Source organism: Melospiza georgiana, chromosome 2, assembly GCF_028018845.1.
Source record: "Melospiza georgiana isolate bMelGeo1 chromosome 2, bMelGeo1.pri, whole genome shotgun sequence".
Classification (NCBI taxonomy): domain Eukaryota; kingdom Metazoa; phylum Chordata; class Aves; order Passeriformes; family Passerellidae; genus Melospiza; species Melospiza georgiana.
The window spans coordinates 65,106,288-65,120,686 of record NC_080431.1 but is presented as its reverse complement, the minus strand read 5'-3'; the positions used below and the strand labels follow the sequence as shown (position 1 = coordinate 65,120,686).

Below are 14,399 nucleotides of genomic sequence, written 5' to 3'. Positions count from 1 at the left end.
TCCTTGTGAACTTGCTGCTAAATTAACAAAGGTACTTGAGCATTGTAGGTGATTTGTGTAGTTACTTCTATGCATTCCCTAATCAGTGTTAGGGAATGCTGATGTCTAGTCACCTTGGTTTCAGCTGAGGAACTGAATCCATAGAACTGCCAGCTGTACTTTGATTTATAGCAGTGAAATACTCCCTTGGTTTCAGTATTGTCTTTAGAAACTGATTTCAAATGTCTTTCTAGAAGAGCTTGCTCTTAAGAAGTCATTGCATTTCACACCAAAATACGAAACAGGATTGTTTGTTTTGTCAGCTGAATTGTTGTTGCCATTTAAAGGCTACCATAGTCTGAAGACTACACTGTGGTGTTAGTGTGTGTTTAGTGTTGTCTGTTAGGATTTATGAAATCTCACTAAATAACTTACCTGCTTTTTGTCTGTCTTCATCAGAAAATCTTGCACATCTCTTATTCCAGATGAGTGTGTGAAATGGTTGCACTAAAGTAAAAAAATATTTGCAACTTCAGTCATAGTAGGATTATGATCTGAGTGGCATCTAATGAATTATTGAGAACTAATAATGCCGTTTGTAGTTTATGAAAAGAAAGGCTGGTTCATACATTGAGTTGTTTCAGTATGACTGAACTATAGATTTGGTGAATAATTAAGAAATAGTTTCAAAAGAAACTGTCAAATCTTAAAATATGGGGAAGCTTTTAGCAGTAGTAAAATGTCCAGACTGTTTGTCCCAGATTTTTCTCCATTTGGAATATACTATGAAAAAGAGGCAGTAATGGACCAAAACACTGATATTTCTTTGAGAAGTTATGTAATTAAAAGTATTGAGGGATTATTTAATACACTTTTTCTAAGCTTATCTACTATTACTGTCTTACCAAATAAATGTGACCTTTTCTCTCTCTTCTGCCTGAGGTCTGTATTCTTTTGGAAGTAATTTGAATTCTGATAGCACTAGTCTTTTTTTTGTAGGCTTGATAAGCAGTGAAGAAAAAATTGCCAAGACTAACTGACAATTAATTTTATTCAATTATTAAAGTAAGACATCAGTGCAGTACAGCAGTCTGGCAAGTGAAATTTCATACTTGAATGAAAAAAAGATCTGTGATGTGAAGTCTTGTCCACATTGTGGGCTGCTCTTTCTGTTTTGTAACTTTTGCTGAACAGAGAATAGTTTTTCACCTTGTCAGACTTTTCTATGCATGTGTATTCCTCATCTTTGATGCTAGCTCTGGAGGTGTAGAAGAAAAGCTCTGATAAAATCAGAGTTTTCAACCCTGTGTACCTTGTGCCTGTCTGCTTGAGAAAGAGAAGTGAGGACTGATTGTGTAGTTGCCATACAGTATTGCTGCTTGCATTGCTATGTCAACACTTGACAGCAATACTTTATGTAGAATAATGTGAAATCTGGAAAAGCAAAAAAGCATTTGTCTTTTAAATGATTTGATTTTTGCAACTTCGATCTCCTTGCTGAAGAGATTGAATGCAGCAATCTCTTGATGTGTGTTTTACTGTGCCTGGTGTTAAGGCCCAATTCCAGGTTTGAATGGCTTCCAGCTGCTGCAGTGAAGCATTACATCTGCTGTTTGGTTATTTCCATTACAGTTAGTCAATAGGCCAAACTTTAACACATCATTTCATTGCAAAGGTAATTAGTGTTTACTGTCAAACAGTAAAACAAGTTTAAGATCTCTAGTTGCTCCAATTTCAGTTCCCAATGGTGTTGAGTTACCCTCTGCACTGTCAGTAAATGTGCAAAATACGTTGGATAAAAACTTCCTTTGATATTTTAAAATAAAATTCTATTTGCTTTGTTATTGCTGTTAATTGCATGTAGAACAGTACTGAATTATCAGAAACATTAAACCAAAATTTTAACATTAAAAATAAACTTTCTTTGTTGGAATATTTGTTCTTTATCCTAACATTGTGGATTGCTGTTCGGGTTTGTGTCTGTTTTTAACCTGTGGCTGGTACCAAAAGTGCCCTGTTTAAGCACAGCTGTGATTACAATTGGGTTTTTTTGTTTAAGCAGGGCACTCCTTTTGATTAGCCTTTCCCATTGGCTACCATTAAAAGTTCAAGGCTGTCCAGAGCCTACAGTGCACTCTTGCTGCTCTGCAGTATCTTTGGGTGCTTAATCAACTGTTTATTATGACATTTCTGCTGGATAGTATGGATTAGATATTTCTCCTGTGCTATAACTTGGAGAATTATGCTATCTACTTGAACAGCATTGAGAGGAAAGCTGGTGTATAGCTGTGCATGTTTTGAGTTGAAAGAGGCTGGTCTTTTTCAGGTGTGGGTGCCTGTAGTCACTGTATTTGGTTAAATCCTTTATTCCTTTGTTAAGTGTATGTACAAGCACCAGGTACTACTTTCAGTTCTGTGTCATGGGTTCTCCCTGTGTTCCTTGCACCAGTACCAGTGTCTCCTCACATTTTTTATTCACCTAATGAGATGGCTCATGAACTCTGAAAGCAGTTTGTTTGTTTTTTTTTTTTTTTTTTTTTTTTGTTTGTTTTTTTTGTTTGTTTGTTGTTTTTTTTTTTTTTCATTTGGAATTGACAGGGTCAGGTATAATAACAGTGAAGTCATATGGGCTGTTGGAGTCAAGGTATCCGTTCCCATGCAGTGCTCTCCACTTTTTTTGCTAGACAGGATTTTTGCTTTTTCTGCAATTTTTGCCCCTTTGTGTAATGCTTATTAGTATAACTTTGAATTGTCATGCATAACTGGGTAAAATAATAGCTTTGCTGGCACTGTTAGTTATGTATGCCATGCAGGTAAAGCCTTGCTGTAGAGAGGTGGAAGCAGATGAAATTGCCTTTAAGGGAGAAATGTCTCTCCCCTAGCTTTTTCTGCAGTTAGTCATTCATCCATACCATGTTTGTTCTGCTGCTCTCAGTCACTGTGAGGTCAGGGGAATAATGTTCTGGGTGTACTTCCAGTAGTGAAGGACACTTGACAGATCAGTGTTATCTCAGTCCTTGACATGTAATCCATGTATTTTCAATACCAAATTACACTGGTGTTTCTTCCACCATGTTTTACTGTGAATCATAGATAGTTAATTGGCTCTTATCTGCAACTTACCAGGTTCTTTGTTTGCTTTCCTTCCTGGGAGGCTTGCAATTGTTTTTGAGAGGTCTCAGTTATTTCATCTTGCCTCCTCTTCCAATGTTCACTTGCATTTTAGACTTTTCTAAATGTGCTGATCAAATGTATCAATATGAATCATAATTGAAATTGAATCACTTGAGCCATCAATGAGAGCTTCTAATTTAGTCAAATTTTGTGTTTCTGCCTTTTAAATTTATTTGGTTCATTCCATGTTTTAGGTCACTTGGTCTTGCAATGGCACCTCGTGTGAGATTCCTTCAAAGAGTTCAGAAGCAGCTGTGTGCAAACGAGGCAGCCAATGGGACAGACCCATTGGAGGAGACAGTGCAAAATGAGAATGCCCTCACCTTGCTAAATGAGGAAGCAGTGGAGAAATGTGCAACTAATTTCAGTGGAAAAACATCAGTTAACAAAACAAAGGAGAAGCAGAGAAGAAAAGAAGCTGAGGAATGTTCTGTTACCAGTGGAAGTGCTGAGGAGAGTGGTGAGTCTGAGGATGAATCGAAAGAAGTGTCTGAGGAGGAGGAAAAAGAAGATGTACCTAATAGGGGACCAAACTCAGAGTCCATGCAGTTCTTTGAAGATGATGATGATGACGAGGACGATACTGAAGGTCTTGATTTGCTGACAGTGAAACAACGGGATGTTTTTGGTGTGGAAGCTAAAGAGAATCCAGCACCGGTAAGTGTGCTTTACAGTAAGGCTTGTGAATCTTAATCATTTTTATTGGACTTGCTCCAAGGAAGGAGGAGAGGAAAAGAGGAAATTCTGCTCTTAGCAGAATACTTGTTTGAAGTCAGACGTGGTGTGCATATGTATCAGAGGTCATAAATACTCCCAGAGGATCAGTGGTGTGACTGAGCTGTTATCATTTTATGCTGTTAGCACAGTTTTACCTGCATAACAAATATCCTTGTACTCACTTAAATTTATGAATAATGTGACTCGAAAACCTGGGAAATTGTGACAGTTGTAATTCTTATCCTTTCCTAATTTGCTTGTACCTCTCTAAATAGCTGCCACTTTGAGTCATAATTTTGATGCTGAACCACGGTTTATAGCACTGGGAACTAAATTGCAAAACACAATGAGCCACTTCCCAACAGAAATCATAGCAGAAAGATCTTTATAAGAATGTAACCTTCAAACAATGACTTTCAACAGGACCATTCCTATTAGAATTGAGCCAGTATCAAAGAGAGAGGGGAAGAGCACATGTTTCTTGTGAGGCATGGCTATAAAGGTTTATGGAAAGTATTCATGTAAATCTTTCATTTCCTTGGTGCATAGCTTTATAATTTCGATTTCCTTTGTCCTTGGTATTCTGAGAAATATTTCTTTCTTTTAGTCTTTAAATACAGTGTTACAGGAAGGGGAGTTTTGGGGCTTTTTAAAATTTTTTTTGTAATTTCTGTAGAGCAGATTTGGTATGTGCACATTGGAATTTCTTTTTTTTTTTTTGATGTATCCTTTGCTAGCAACTGTATTTCTGTAGTAAAAAGATACAAGCAAAATAACCATCTGGTTTGGCATGGTTTTCTTCTGCACTTAGATGCATTCAAGGGCAACCTCCTGTTAAGCAAAGTGCTTTTTTTTTTCGAACTGGTATTTTAAATCTTTCTTTTTCTGGACTATTACTTACCACAGGGCACTTACCATGACCTTGAAGCTAGTCATCCTACTAGCTGCATTAATAAGCAGCATCTTTGCTTTGGTATGTAGTGAAATATGAACTAGTTTTATCAGCTGTCATTGTCACAGATGAGCAGTTGCACAGTGATCTGACTGCTGCCTGCACTCTCCTCTCCACGGTGAGGAGGCTGGCACAGGTTGCAGTCGCATCTGAGAACTGTGGAAACAGAGTTAACTTTCTGTCCCTGGTATTCTCAGCCTGAGTGGTTCTGCCCAGGCATGGCCACTGCCTGCCAGTAGCTTATATTTATTAATCAACTTCAGTTTTATGTGGAAAAGAGCTTTGTGTTTTAAAAGCAAAGAGGAGTAAAGCATCTGTGCCTTATTTAAAGAATGATCATCTCACGGCTTTCTTATTGCTTCTACAATTTTGCATGCTGAAATACACAAGCAAGTTCATGCTGTTTTTAATATGTTGCAAGGTTTTGTTGAGGAAATGGTAAAGGGTGAAAGTTTGAGGTAGAAGAATGAACAGAACAAATGTTATGAAAAGTGTAAGTGATTTAGAAAGTAATTTGTAACCACACTGGCTAACCTTTTAAGAGTTTTCCAGCATTAAACATTCATACTAACCGTTTATGTTCAGGTAACTCAGACATTATTTTCTGTGATAAGTGTGGATTAACTTCTGTAAGGGTTAGTAGCTCATGATTGGTGTGCAAGTGCAGAAGACTTTGTACCACCTAACACCTCTGGTACATGGGGGCATAATAAGAAAATACTAAGTTTCTCTTCTAAGCAGCTGAAAATAAAAAAACAAACTGAAAGTTTCAAGATATGTGTCATTCAAAGCTTAAATTATATTTAAATAAACTCCTGCAGAAATGCCTATAGTAGTGAAATATGTGCCTTTTAGAAAGTCAAAATGCAGAGCATACTCTGCTTAACTTGATCAAGGCATGCAGTAGTGTGGGGTTTATTACCATATGATACTGTGAAAATTATTGATAAATTGTGGAATGCTTTAAATGTAAGGATTCTATTTTTAGTAAGTAAAAGAGAATAAAGTTTTCTGTCACTAACCATATTAACTTTTAAGGTTTTGTTATAGAAATGCAAAATAGTAGAAATTACATTAAATTCTTGGGCATTGTGCATTTTTTATTTGACATAACTCAGCACCTCATTTTCTCAATGTTAAGATGAAATTGATAATGTGCAACAGCTTTTATTTTTTTTCCATTTTCCATTTCTTTATTTCTTGGATAGAAGTTCTGAAGTGGTTATTATTGCATTAAGACAGATCAATTAATATTTAAAGCATTAGCATTCTGGGGTGTGAGATGCACTCAGCAGTGTGAATGCAGTTTTCCTGGTGCTGTGTGTTGCAGTGTCCTTCTAGGAAGGACTCAGGAACCAGTTTGCTGCATTAATTAGTACTAGGAAAGGCTGCAGAGTGTCTAGGACTATGAACATAGAATGTATAGTCAGCTGCATTAGTTAGGAGGATTTTTTGGAAAATCTGTTCTGTGTGCTAAATAAGATAGGAGTCCTTTGCAAACCCTGGCATGTGGTTATCTAATTTGGGGTTTGTGAATATGCCCACAAAGACTGAATTCAGTTTGCATTTATGCTTTTAATGTCTATAATTGATTGTGCAATTTCACTATTCCTGCTTTGGGCTTCTCATCCTAAAAGCAGTTCCAAAGCAGTCCTGCTGTGATTATTGAGCGCCAGGACATTTTTTGCAAATGGAAACATTAGGTTTAGTTTCAGTTTTTGAATTGCTGTTGTTAGAGACACCATTGCTTCCTCATCCTTGTCTCTACCCTATTCCCTCCAATGGCAGAAGGAGCAAGGGGAAGTGTTAGGCTGGCTCTGATGTAGAGCCCTGACCTTTGTTTGCAAGTGGGGTTGGCTCATCCATCTTTGTACCAAGGGAAATGAACTGGTCAAAAAGAGCAGGGGTTATTTAAACTGATGATGGATTTGAAGGGGATTTATGGGATTTTCGTAGAACAGGTTTTTTTTGATGAATGTACACGATACCCAGCCTAACTGTAGAAGAGGTTATGGTGTGAAGTGTGACACATCCAGTGTTAATCCTTCTAACAGTGTGACTTGTGGCTCAATTTCACTTTTTCCCTTTCTTGGTGTGTGTCCCTTGGCTGCATGTGTACTTTGTCTCTGTCATTTTGTGATAACACATATAAAAGAAAAATCTGTTTTCTGCATTGCTGTATAAAGGGAGAAACCTTGGATAAGTTGAAAGACCTTGGCAGATATTGCAGTTTTGTTGTGAGCTTCCTAGCTCATTTTTTAAAGAGATAGTCACTGGCTGCTCTATTTATGAATTTTACTTTGATATGTCAAGTTTTTTAGCTGGTGTTCTAACTCATGGGACTTATTTAGACAAGTACAGTGTTCTTATGCATAAAAAGAAGGTCATCTATATGCATAGAGCCATTAGCAGATAGGCAGTATTTAGCTGTTGTGTTAACATTATGGAAATTATTTTTTTAAAGTGCATTTAACAGTATTAGCAGTATTGATGTTGCAAAGACCATAAGTACTCCCTGGTTACAAACTTTGTTTCTAATGCTAATTTTATGAAATTGCTTTTTGCATTTGGCAATTCAAAGGCTCTACTTGTTCAACTTCTATCGTTATTTATTTTGAGAACTAAGATTAAACCTATAATATTTTTATTGGTTTTGTTTATACTTTAATTTTAGTCAACTTGTCAAACATATTACATACTGTCAGACTTCTCTTCTGCTCTTGAATTTTCTGTTTTAGTGAGGAAACATTACTGAATTCTTAGAATTGCTCTGGCTTCCTCCCTGCTTCCCCATCCCTTGTTTTATGGACTCCTAAAACTTCTCAGGTGTATTCAACAATTGCTGCTTGGAACACTGTAACAAGCAAAAGCATACAGGGGGCTGTCTTGAATAGTACTTGCAGTTTCCTTGGAGTTAGTCTGGCTCTTGAAGAGCATGCTGTTTGAATGCTGTGGCTATGGAAGGAAATTATTTTATGTGCTGTGATTCTGTCTAAGCTGTCTGGCTTGCCTTGCAATCCATTATTCTTACATTCAGTGAAATTTTCTTAACCTCTCAAACACATGAAGCAGACACTATAAACTGCCATATCATGACCTGGATATTTACATATTGATAACAGCAGGAAAGAATGAGACAAAGGTAAATCTCCCTAACTACAATGATGGGTGGGTCTGTACCAAGAAACAGAGAGTGGTAGCTCCTTGTAATGTGGACTTTGCATACGACATAATCAGGGAAACATCATGTAATATGCACCAAAATGAGGACATAGTCCCCTGGAATTTTCTTCTGTGATGTTGAGAAGGAAGCCTGTTACACTCCACCGAAATTGAAATTAATTTTGGGAGATGTGATTTGTCTAGATTGCTTCTCTTACACTGTCTTTTCTCTCTGAATGGGATTTCTTTCCTCCTGTTACCTGTTATGAGAGAGCTTTTCACCACTCTTATGTTTATATACTGCCTTTTTTTGACATGAAACATCTCATTCTTCTCACCACCCTTACTAGCTATCATTCTTATGCTTTCATATTAATATATTTTAAGCAGTTGACTTTGTCTCCTTGAAGCTTTTCAGGGGACAGCAAGGTAAAGAATACCCAAAGGGTGGAAGAAGCAAGGAAACAAGCTGGCTGGCTCTGGCAGTGGCATTTCCCTTAGGGGTAGCCTGCTTTGCTCCTGCCGTAGCGGTGTGTTGTGTCCAAGAGAAGAAAGCTGCTCCGGGCAGCCTGCTGGCTCTGAAGAGAGCATAATTCCTTGGAGACATGTTGCAAAGTGAGCAGTCTGGCAGAGAAAATAGAGAAGTTACTTATTTGTAAGTTAAATAGAAGTCAGTAGTGTGATGCATTACATACCATAAAGTCTCCTTCCTGAAGAATGTAAGTGCTTTAGGTTCTCAGCCCAGTAAGAGAGTGCTAATATATTTCTAGTTGAATTGCAGCAAGTAATAATTTATATGAAGAACAAAATATTTGCATACAAGTGAACTAGGCCTACATTTATATATTAGCCAGAATGCTTCAAGATTCCAGTATTAGCAAAAGTTATCACCCATGAATGGAGATGAAACCTGCTGATGGTACCTCAAGCCTCTTTATGCAGAGCAGTCATCACAGAACACATTCTGTGAACTGCATAGAAAATTTTAAAGAAATCACATTTTCTTTCAAAGCAATTTCAGTAACTTCAATACAACTAAGACTTGTTTTTTTAAGTACGTTTATGATATCCAGTTTTACATTCTATGTAGTTTTTAAAAGTCCTGTTAATCAGGACTCCTTCTGTGAGCTACAAAAAGGACAGAGCAAAGCCATTTACTTCTCTTCTTGGACAACTTCTACTTTTTTGATTTGCAGAATAATTCATTCTCCTGACACTACAATTTTTGTGTAGAACACTCGTGACTTGCTTGCTAGATTAAACTGTGCAGCAGAGGCTTTTCAGGCAGTGCCTTGTAAACACCCATTACCTACATGAGCTCCAGCTCTGTAGATCAGTCACTGGTTTAGACTTTTTTCATTGCTTTCTCAGGTTAGCTGCTTTAGCACTCTTCTGTTGGCTCCACATGCATCTTCAAATTTCCCTCTAAAGATTTCTATTTCAATTGCATTTTTACCAGCTTACTAAGAACTTCTGTAGTTTATAAAAAAATCCCTGTAAGTTTTTAGATTTCTTATACCTATAAGACAGCACTCCAGGTGCTAATTTGTGCTAATCCCTGTGATGTTTAGGTTAATTTAAAAAATCTACAATTAGAAGTCTTGGAATTACTGGTAAATGGTGTATTTGAAATAAATGGATGCTATATAAACCTTTAAGGATATATGTTCAAGACTGTCATCCTAAATACTTGAATCATGTTGAAAACCTGGATAAGAATATGGGACTTTTATGAATATTTATAAATTGTATTTGATATATCTGCCCCTGTCACAGATACTAGCTTCCTGTATCACAGGTTATGGAGTACATAATTCTGATGTGCTGGGCTTTGCTTCTGTGGAGAATTTAATGTGTTGGGGTGCTTTTGAACCTCTGTGAATAATGGTACTTTTGATGCCCACAATCTGCCGTCTTGGCATTTGTTACTCTTGTAAGTAGGAATCAGGACTAGAAAGATGGTAGATGAGTAGGAAACCTGCTTTGAGGAGTCTGATTTGAGGCAGGATAGGCTTTCCCAGGTCTGGTGGGACTTGTTCAGAAGTCAGTGGCTTTTCCAGCTGGCTGAAATGTACTGCTTGCCATCAAGATCAAGGGATGTTGACAAGTTAGTAGCCACTGTAGCACAGTTCTGAACCAGGCAGTGCCACCTCTTTGTTTCAGCTACTGAAACCGTGAGTTAAACCCCTTCATTCCATGTGCCACCTGAAGCAGCCTCACAAGCTGCCTTGCCTCTGTGGGACCTGCTGAAGCACCACATCACTTACTGCCCTAAGGAGAGGAGGCTGTTTGGCAGCGTGTTTCTGTGGCTGACTTCACAGAAGTGGTTTGAAATTGGTGTGTGACAATCTGAATTTTGAACCTGGATGGAAGGTATACTAAGCAAGTTCCCAGATGGTACAAAACTGGAAGGAGCTGCTGACTCCCTCCAAGGCAGAGAGGCCACGTAGAGAGACCTCAACAAATGAGAGAGCTGGGCAATAATGTTCCACAAGGGAAAGTTCTGGATTCTGCACCTGGATGGGACAGCCCTGGACGTACAGGCAGACTGGGGAATGCGATGCTGCAGAGCAGTGCCACACAAAGGGACCTGGGGGTCCTGGTCTGTGCCAAGTTGGACGTGAGCCAGCAGTGCCCTGGCAGCCAGGAGGGCCAACCCTGTCCTGGGGGCATCAGGCACAGCACGGCCAGCTGGGCAAGGGAGGGGATTGTCCTGCTCTGCTCTGGGCTGGGGCAGCCTCACCTCCAGTGCTGGGGGCAGTTCTGGGTGCCACAACATAAAAAAGACATTAAACTATGGGAGAGTGTCCAAAGGAGGGCAACAAAGGTGAAGGGCCTTGAGGAGAAGTCACTTGAGGAGCAGTAGAAATCACTTGGTGTGTTCAGCCCATGGAGACTGAGATGAGGCCCCGTTGCATCTGCAGCTTCCTTGTGGAGGATTGAGGAGGGGCAGGCACTGATCTGTTCTCTGTGGTGAGCAGTGAATGGCCTGAATCTGTCTCAGGGGAAGTTTAATTTGGTTATTGGGGGAAGGTTCCTCACCCAGAGGGTGTTTGGGCACTGGAACAGGCTCCCCACGGAGTGGTCACAGCACCAGCCTGGCAGAGTCCCAGAAGCGTCTGGACAGCACTCTCAGGTGCATGGTGTGACTCTTGGGTATGGTCCTGTGCAGGGCCAGGAGCTGGATTCTGATCCTTGAGGGTGTCCCTTCCAAGTCAGGAATTTATGTTATTCTGTAATCTTTTCAGGTTGCTGATGATTCATGCAGTGCAGAGTGCTCTGAGCAGGCTGGGCTATTATTTGCGTGCTCAGGTTTCAGCATCTGGTGCAAATTCAGGCTGAAATGAGGTGTGTGCTTTATCTCTCAGTTGAATAGACCTGAAATGAATGAGAGAGTTGCATGGTCTTTTATATCAAGAAATATTAGAGTATGACTTGTATGACTTGAAATATTTCACTAAAATCTTACTAATTACTAATTTAATACTTCTAGTAGGTTACTCAAGCCTGCACTAATATCTTCAGTTTTATTTGTTCTTTATCACTGATTTGTAGCCTTGTTTAATATATTGCAGCAGTTTCATAGATAAGGGTGAATGAGCAAAATACTCTGCATTAAATCTGCCTAGTTTTGACCAGTATTCTCTAAATATGTAGGATTTGTAAACTATTAAAATGTCACAGTTTTCTTTAAAATCATTAGTCCCTGAATGGTTGTTGAGCAATGCCATTGGAAATGTTTATAACTATGACATAATTTTGGATAAGTTTTCTGGAAGTTGAATGCTAAAATTATTAAATACTACTAGAAATTATACAACACTAATTTTTAAAGGAATGATGCTTTCTGAAATTGTAAAAATGCAGACCAGCTATCCAGTATGTATCTGGAGTCTTCTAACTATATTAGTCAGCAAAGTTAGAATTTTGAGAATTATTCTTTATTGTAGAGTGGCTTCTCTGATACAGACATCTGCTACTGTAAGCATTGCTTAACAAACTACCCATGCACATTTTAAACAATACTTTGAGGCACATTTCTGAATTTGTGTCTGAGCTGTGTAGTTTTCAGATGGAATCGTTTGATAATTTGAAAATAAAATTTGTGGGTGATGATTCATCAGCTATTAACCAAAGTGAGTCCTGGGGTAATTCATTACACTATCACTGACATTTTGAAGGTTGTAATTTAATGGCTATTTTAAAAAGGAAAAATGTGTATGCTCTTTTGGAATAGCACCTGCTGACTGACTGACCAGGAGCTAGGAATTCTGCTTAGTTGCATGGAGCAGATATTCCATGTTTCCATGAGGCTGTGGTTTGTCCCAGCTGTGAGGAACTGTACTGTTGGCATCCCAATTGGGATGGAGTCTCTCACTTTTTACAGCCTGGTCTCTTTGCTATCCATCTTGGATAAAGCAGTACCTGCATCCTCTGGGGATAAAATTCTCTCAAAGGAGCATTACTTTGAATGAGTGAAAGGAAATTAAACCAATTAAGACTGCACCCTTTAGCTTTATTTCAGTAAAAAACAAATTAAGTATAAATCTCTTCGGACTAGCCTGGTGGGGAAGTCTTAGAGGTCTTCTCATTCTTCATTATCACACTGTTCCTCTGGTCGTTTTCCATGTATTTCAGTGCAGGGTGGTTTCTCTCCTTTGCCTGAGCTACATATGTGCTTGTTCCTCTTGCTAGAAATCTTCATCTAGCTGATGCTCAGTGTATCAAGATAAGCTGCTTTGCCTGCTCCTTATGGCCCATATGTTCTGTATGGACCTCTGTGAAGTAATAGGGTTGTGCTTGCAAAGAGAGATGGCTGGCAAACAGGCCTCAAGAACATGAGGTGCATTAGTAAATCCCTCAAAAAAGCATAGATGGGTGACCTTGAGTGGGAAAACAAAATGACACATGAAGCTTTTTGAGGAGCTAAATGGCAGTATGATTTCCCTCAGATGGGTCCCCTGTGTGACCAAGACCACAAAGCATTTTTTAAAACTGTTTTTTATGGTAATTTTCTGTGGTAATGTTGTCTGTGCTTCTTGCAGAGAGGCTGTGCATGTGGGCCACTGGAGAAAAAAGCCAATGTCAAGCCATGAAACCACTAGTATTGTGGTTTTTGAAATTGGTTTTACCTGCTAGCAGAGTAGAAAAGGAGTGTGTTTGAGGTACTTGTGCAATGCAGATCTTGCTGTGAGTTCTCAGGGAGGGGAACACAAGACTATACCCATTTAATAGAGTAGCTAATAATGACACCATTCATTTTAAACTGGAGTTGCTGAAGGTGCCTTTCTTGTTTCCGTAATCTCCACATTGAGCAAAATTAGTATTAGTTGATGTTTTATTTTTGTTGACTCTTACCTGAGTAAGAGTGGGAGAATTACGAAACACCAGCTGTGTGGTAGCAGCTTTCCAGCAGCTTTGCAACAAAAACCACATCTTGCAGAGCATAAAATGACAGTATGTGTTTGTTTCTCCACAGGTCTGTATGCATATACATGTAGGTGCATATACCTCTTATTTCTGGGAAAAATACTGTTTTTGCAGTAACTGTTCCTCTGCTGTAAATACATAAAATTCTAGTCTGATTTTTGGTGTCTGTACTTGTGGGTGATATTCTTGCATTTGGATACTTCAGATTGCACTAATGCAAAGCAGGGGTCCTTCTGGTGAGGGCACAAATCCCAAAATCCCAGTGTTATTCCCAAGTGTTTTTTTGTGCGGTTTTTTTTTTGCTTGTTTTTTTTTGTTTGTTTTTTAATGGAAGGGAAGAGAAGAACAAGCTGTTAGTACTAAAATGTGTATTGACAGCTGCATCTGAGGCTTGTTTGCATTGAGATGCACTGAATACCAAAATGTACTTCAACCATAGCTATTTACATGCTTGTAAAGCAATAAGCACATGTTTTCCTGGATTCTGTTATATTCCAACCACAAGAACTCACTGTGGGCTTGCAGAAATCAGTAGTTCATCATTGTGTATTTTGAGAATAGCCTGCTGACCTAGAATCACATCATTTCTGCTAAAGAACTCGGTGTGAACTGTTGCTGTCATTTCCTGTGATGTCTGCTTCGTGTGAAGAAAGCAACTTCCAAGGAGTTTCATGAAAGTTTACGTGTCCTGGCTCACAGAGGAGTACTGTATTTGCAAGACAAGTCTTCACTGTGTTTTGTCATGTCCTGTTTCTTGAGGTTTCCAATTCAGGTTCAAATTTGAGACACACTTGACATATAGATGGGAAGCATAATTGCAAACTAAAGTTAAAATTTTGTGTGTGTTTTGATCAGTGGATTGACAAGAAATACTCATCTCCAGCTTTGGAACACATTCTGCGTGGGAGTTTCTAGCACATGTAGGTTTTACATCAGTTTAGAAACAGTGTTTGAAGATAGAGGCACATTGTGAGGGAAGGCTTTG

The 14,399-nt window shown here is 38.7% G+C and overlaps 1 protein-coding gene across 1 annotated transcript in view; it reads left to right on the top strand.

The window, feature by feature from the left end:
* Positions 1-14,399, top strand: part of DDX10 (DEAD-box helicase 10) — a 154,490-nt gene that overhangs the window by 42,979 nt on the left and 97,112 nt on the right. The window contains exon 13 of the mRNA XM_058018377.1: positions 3,348-3,810. Coding sequence (XP_057874360.1) covers positions 3,348-3,810 — 463 coding nt within the window. The remainder of the gene's footprint in view (positions 1-3,347; positions 3,811-14,399) is intronic.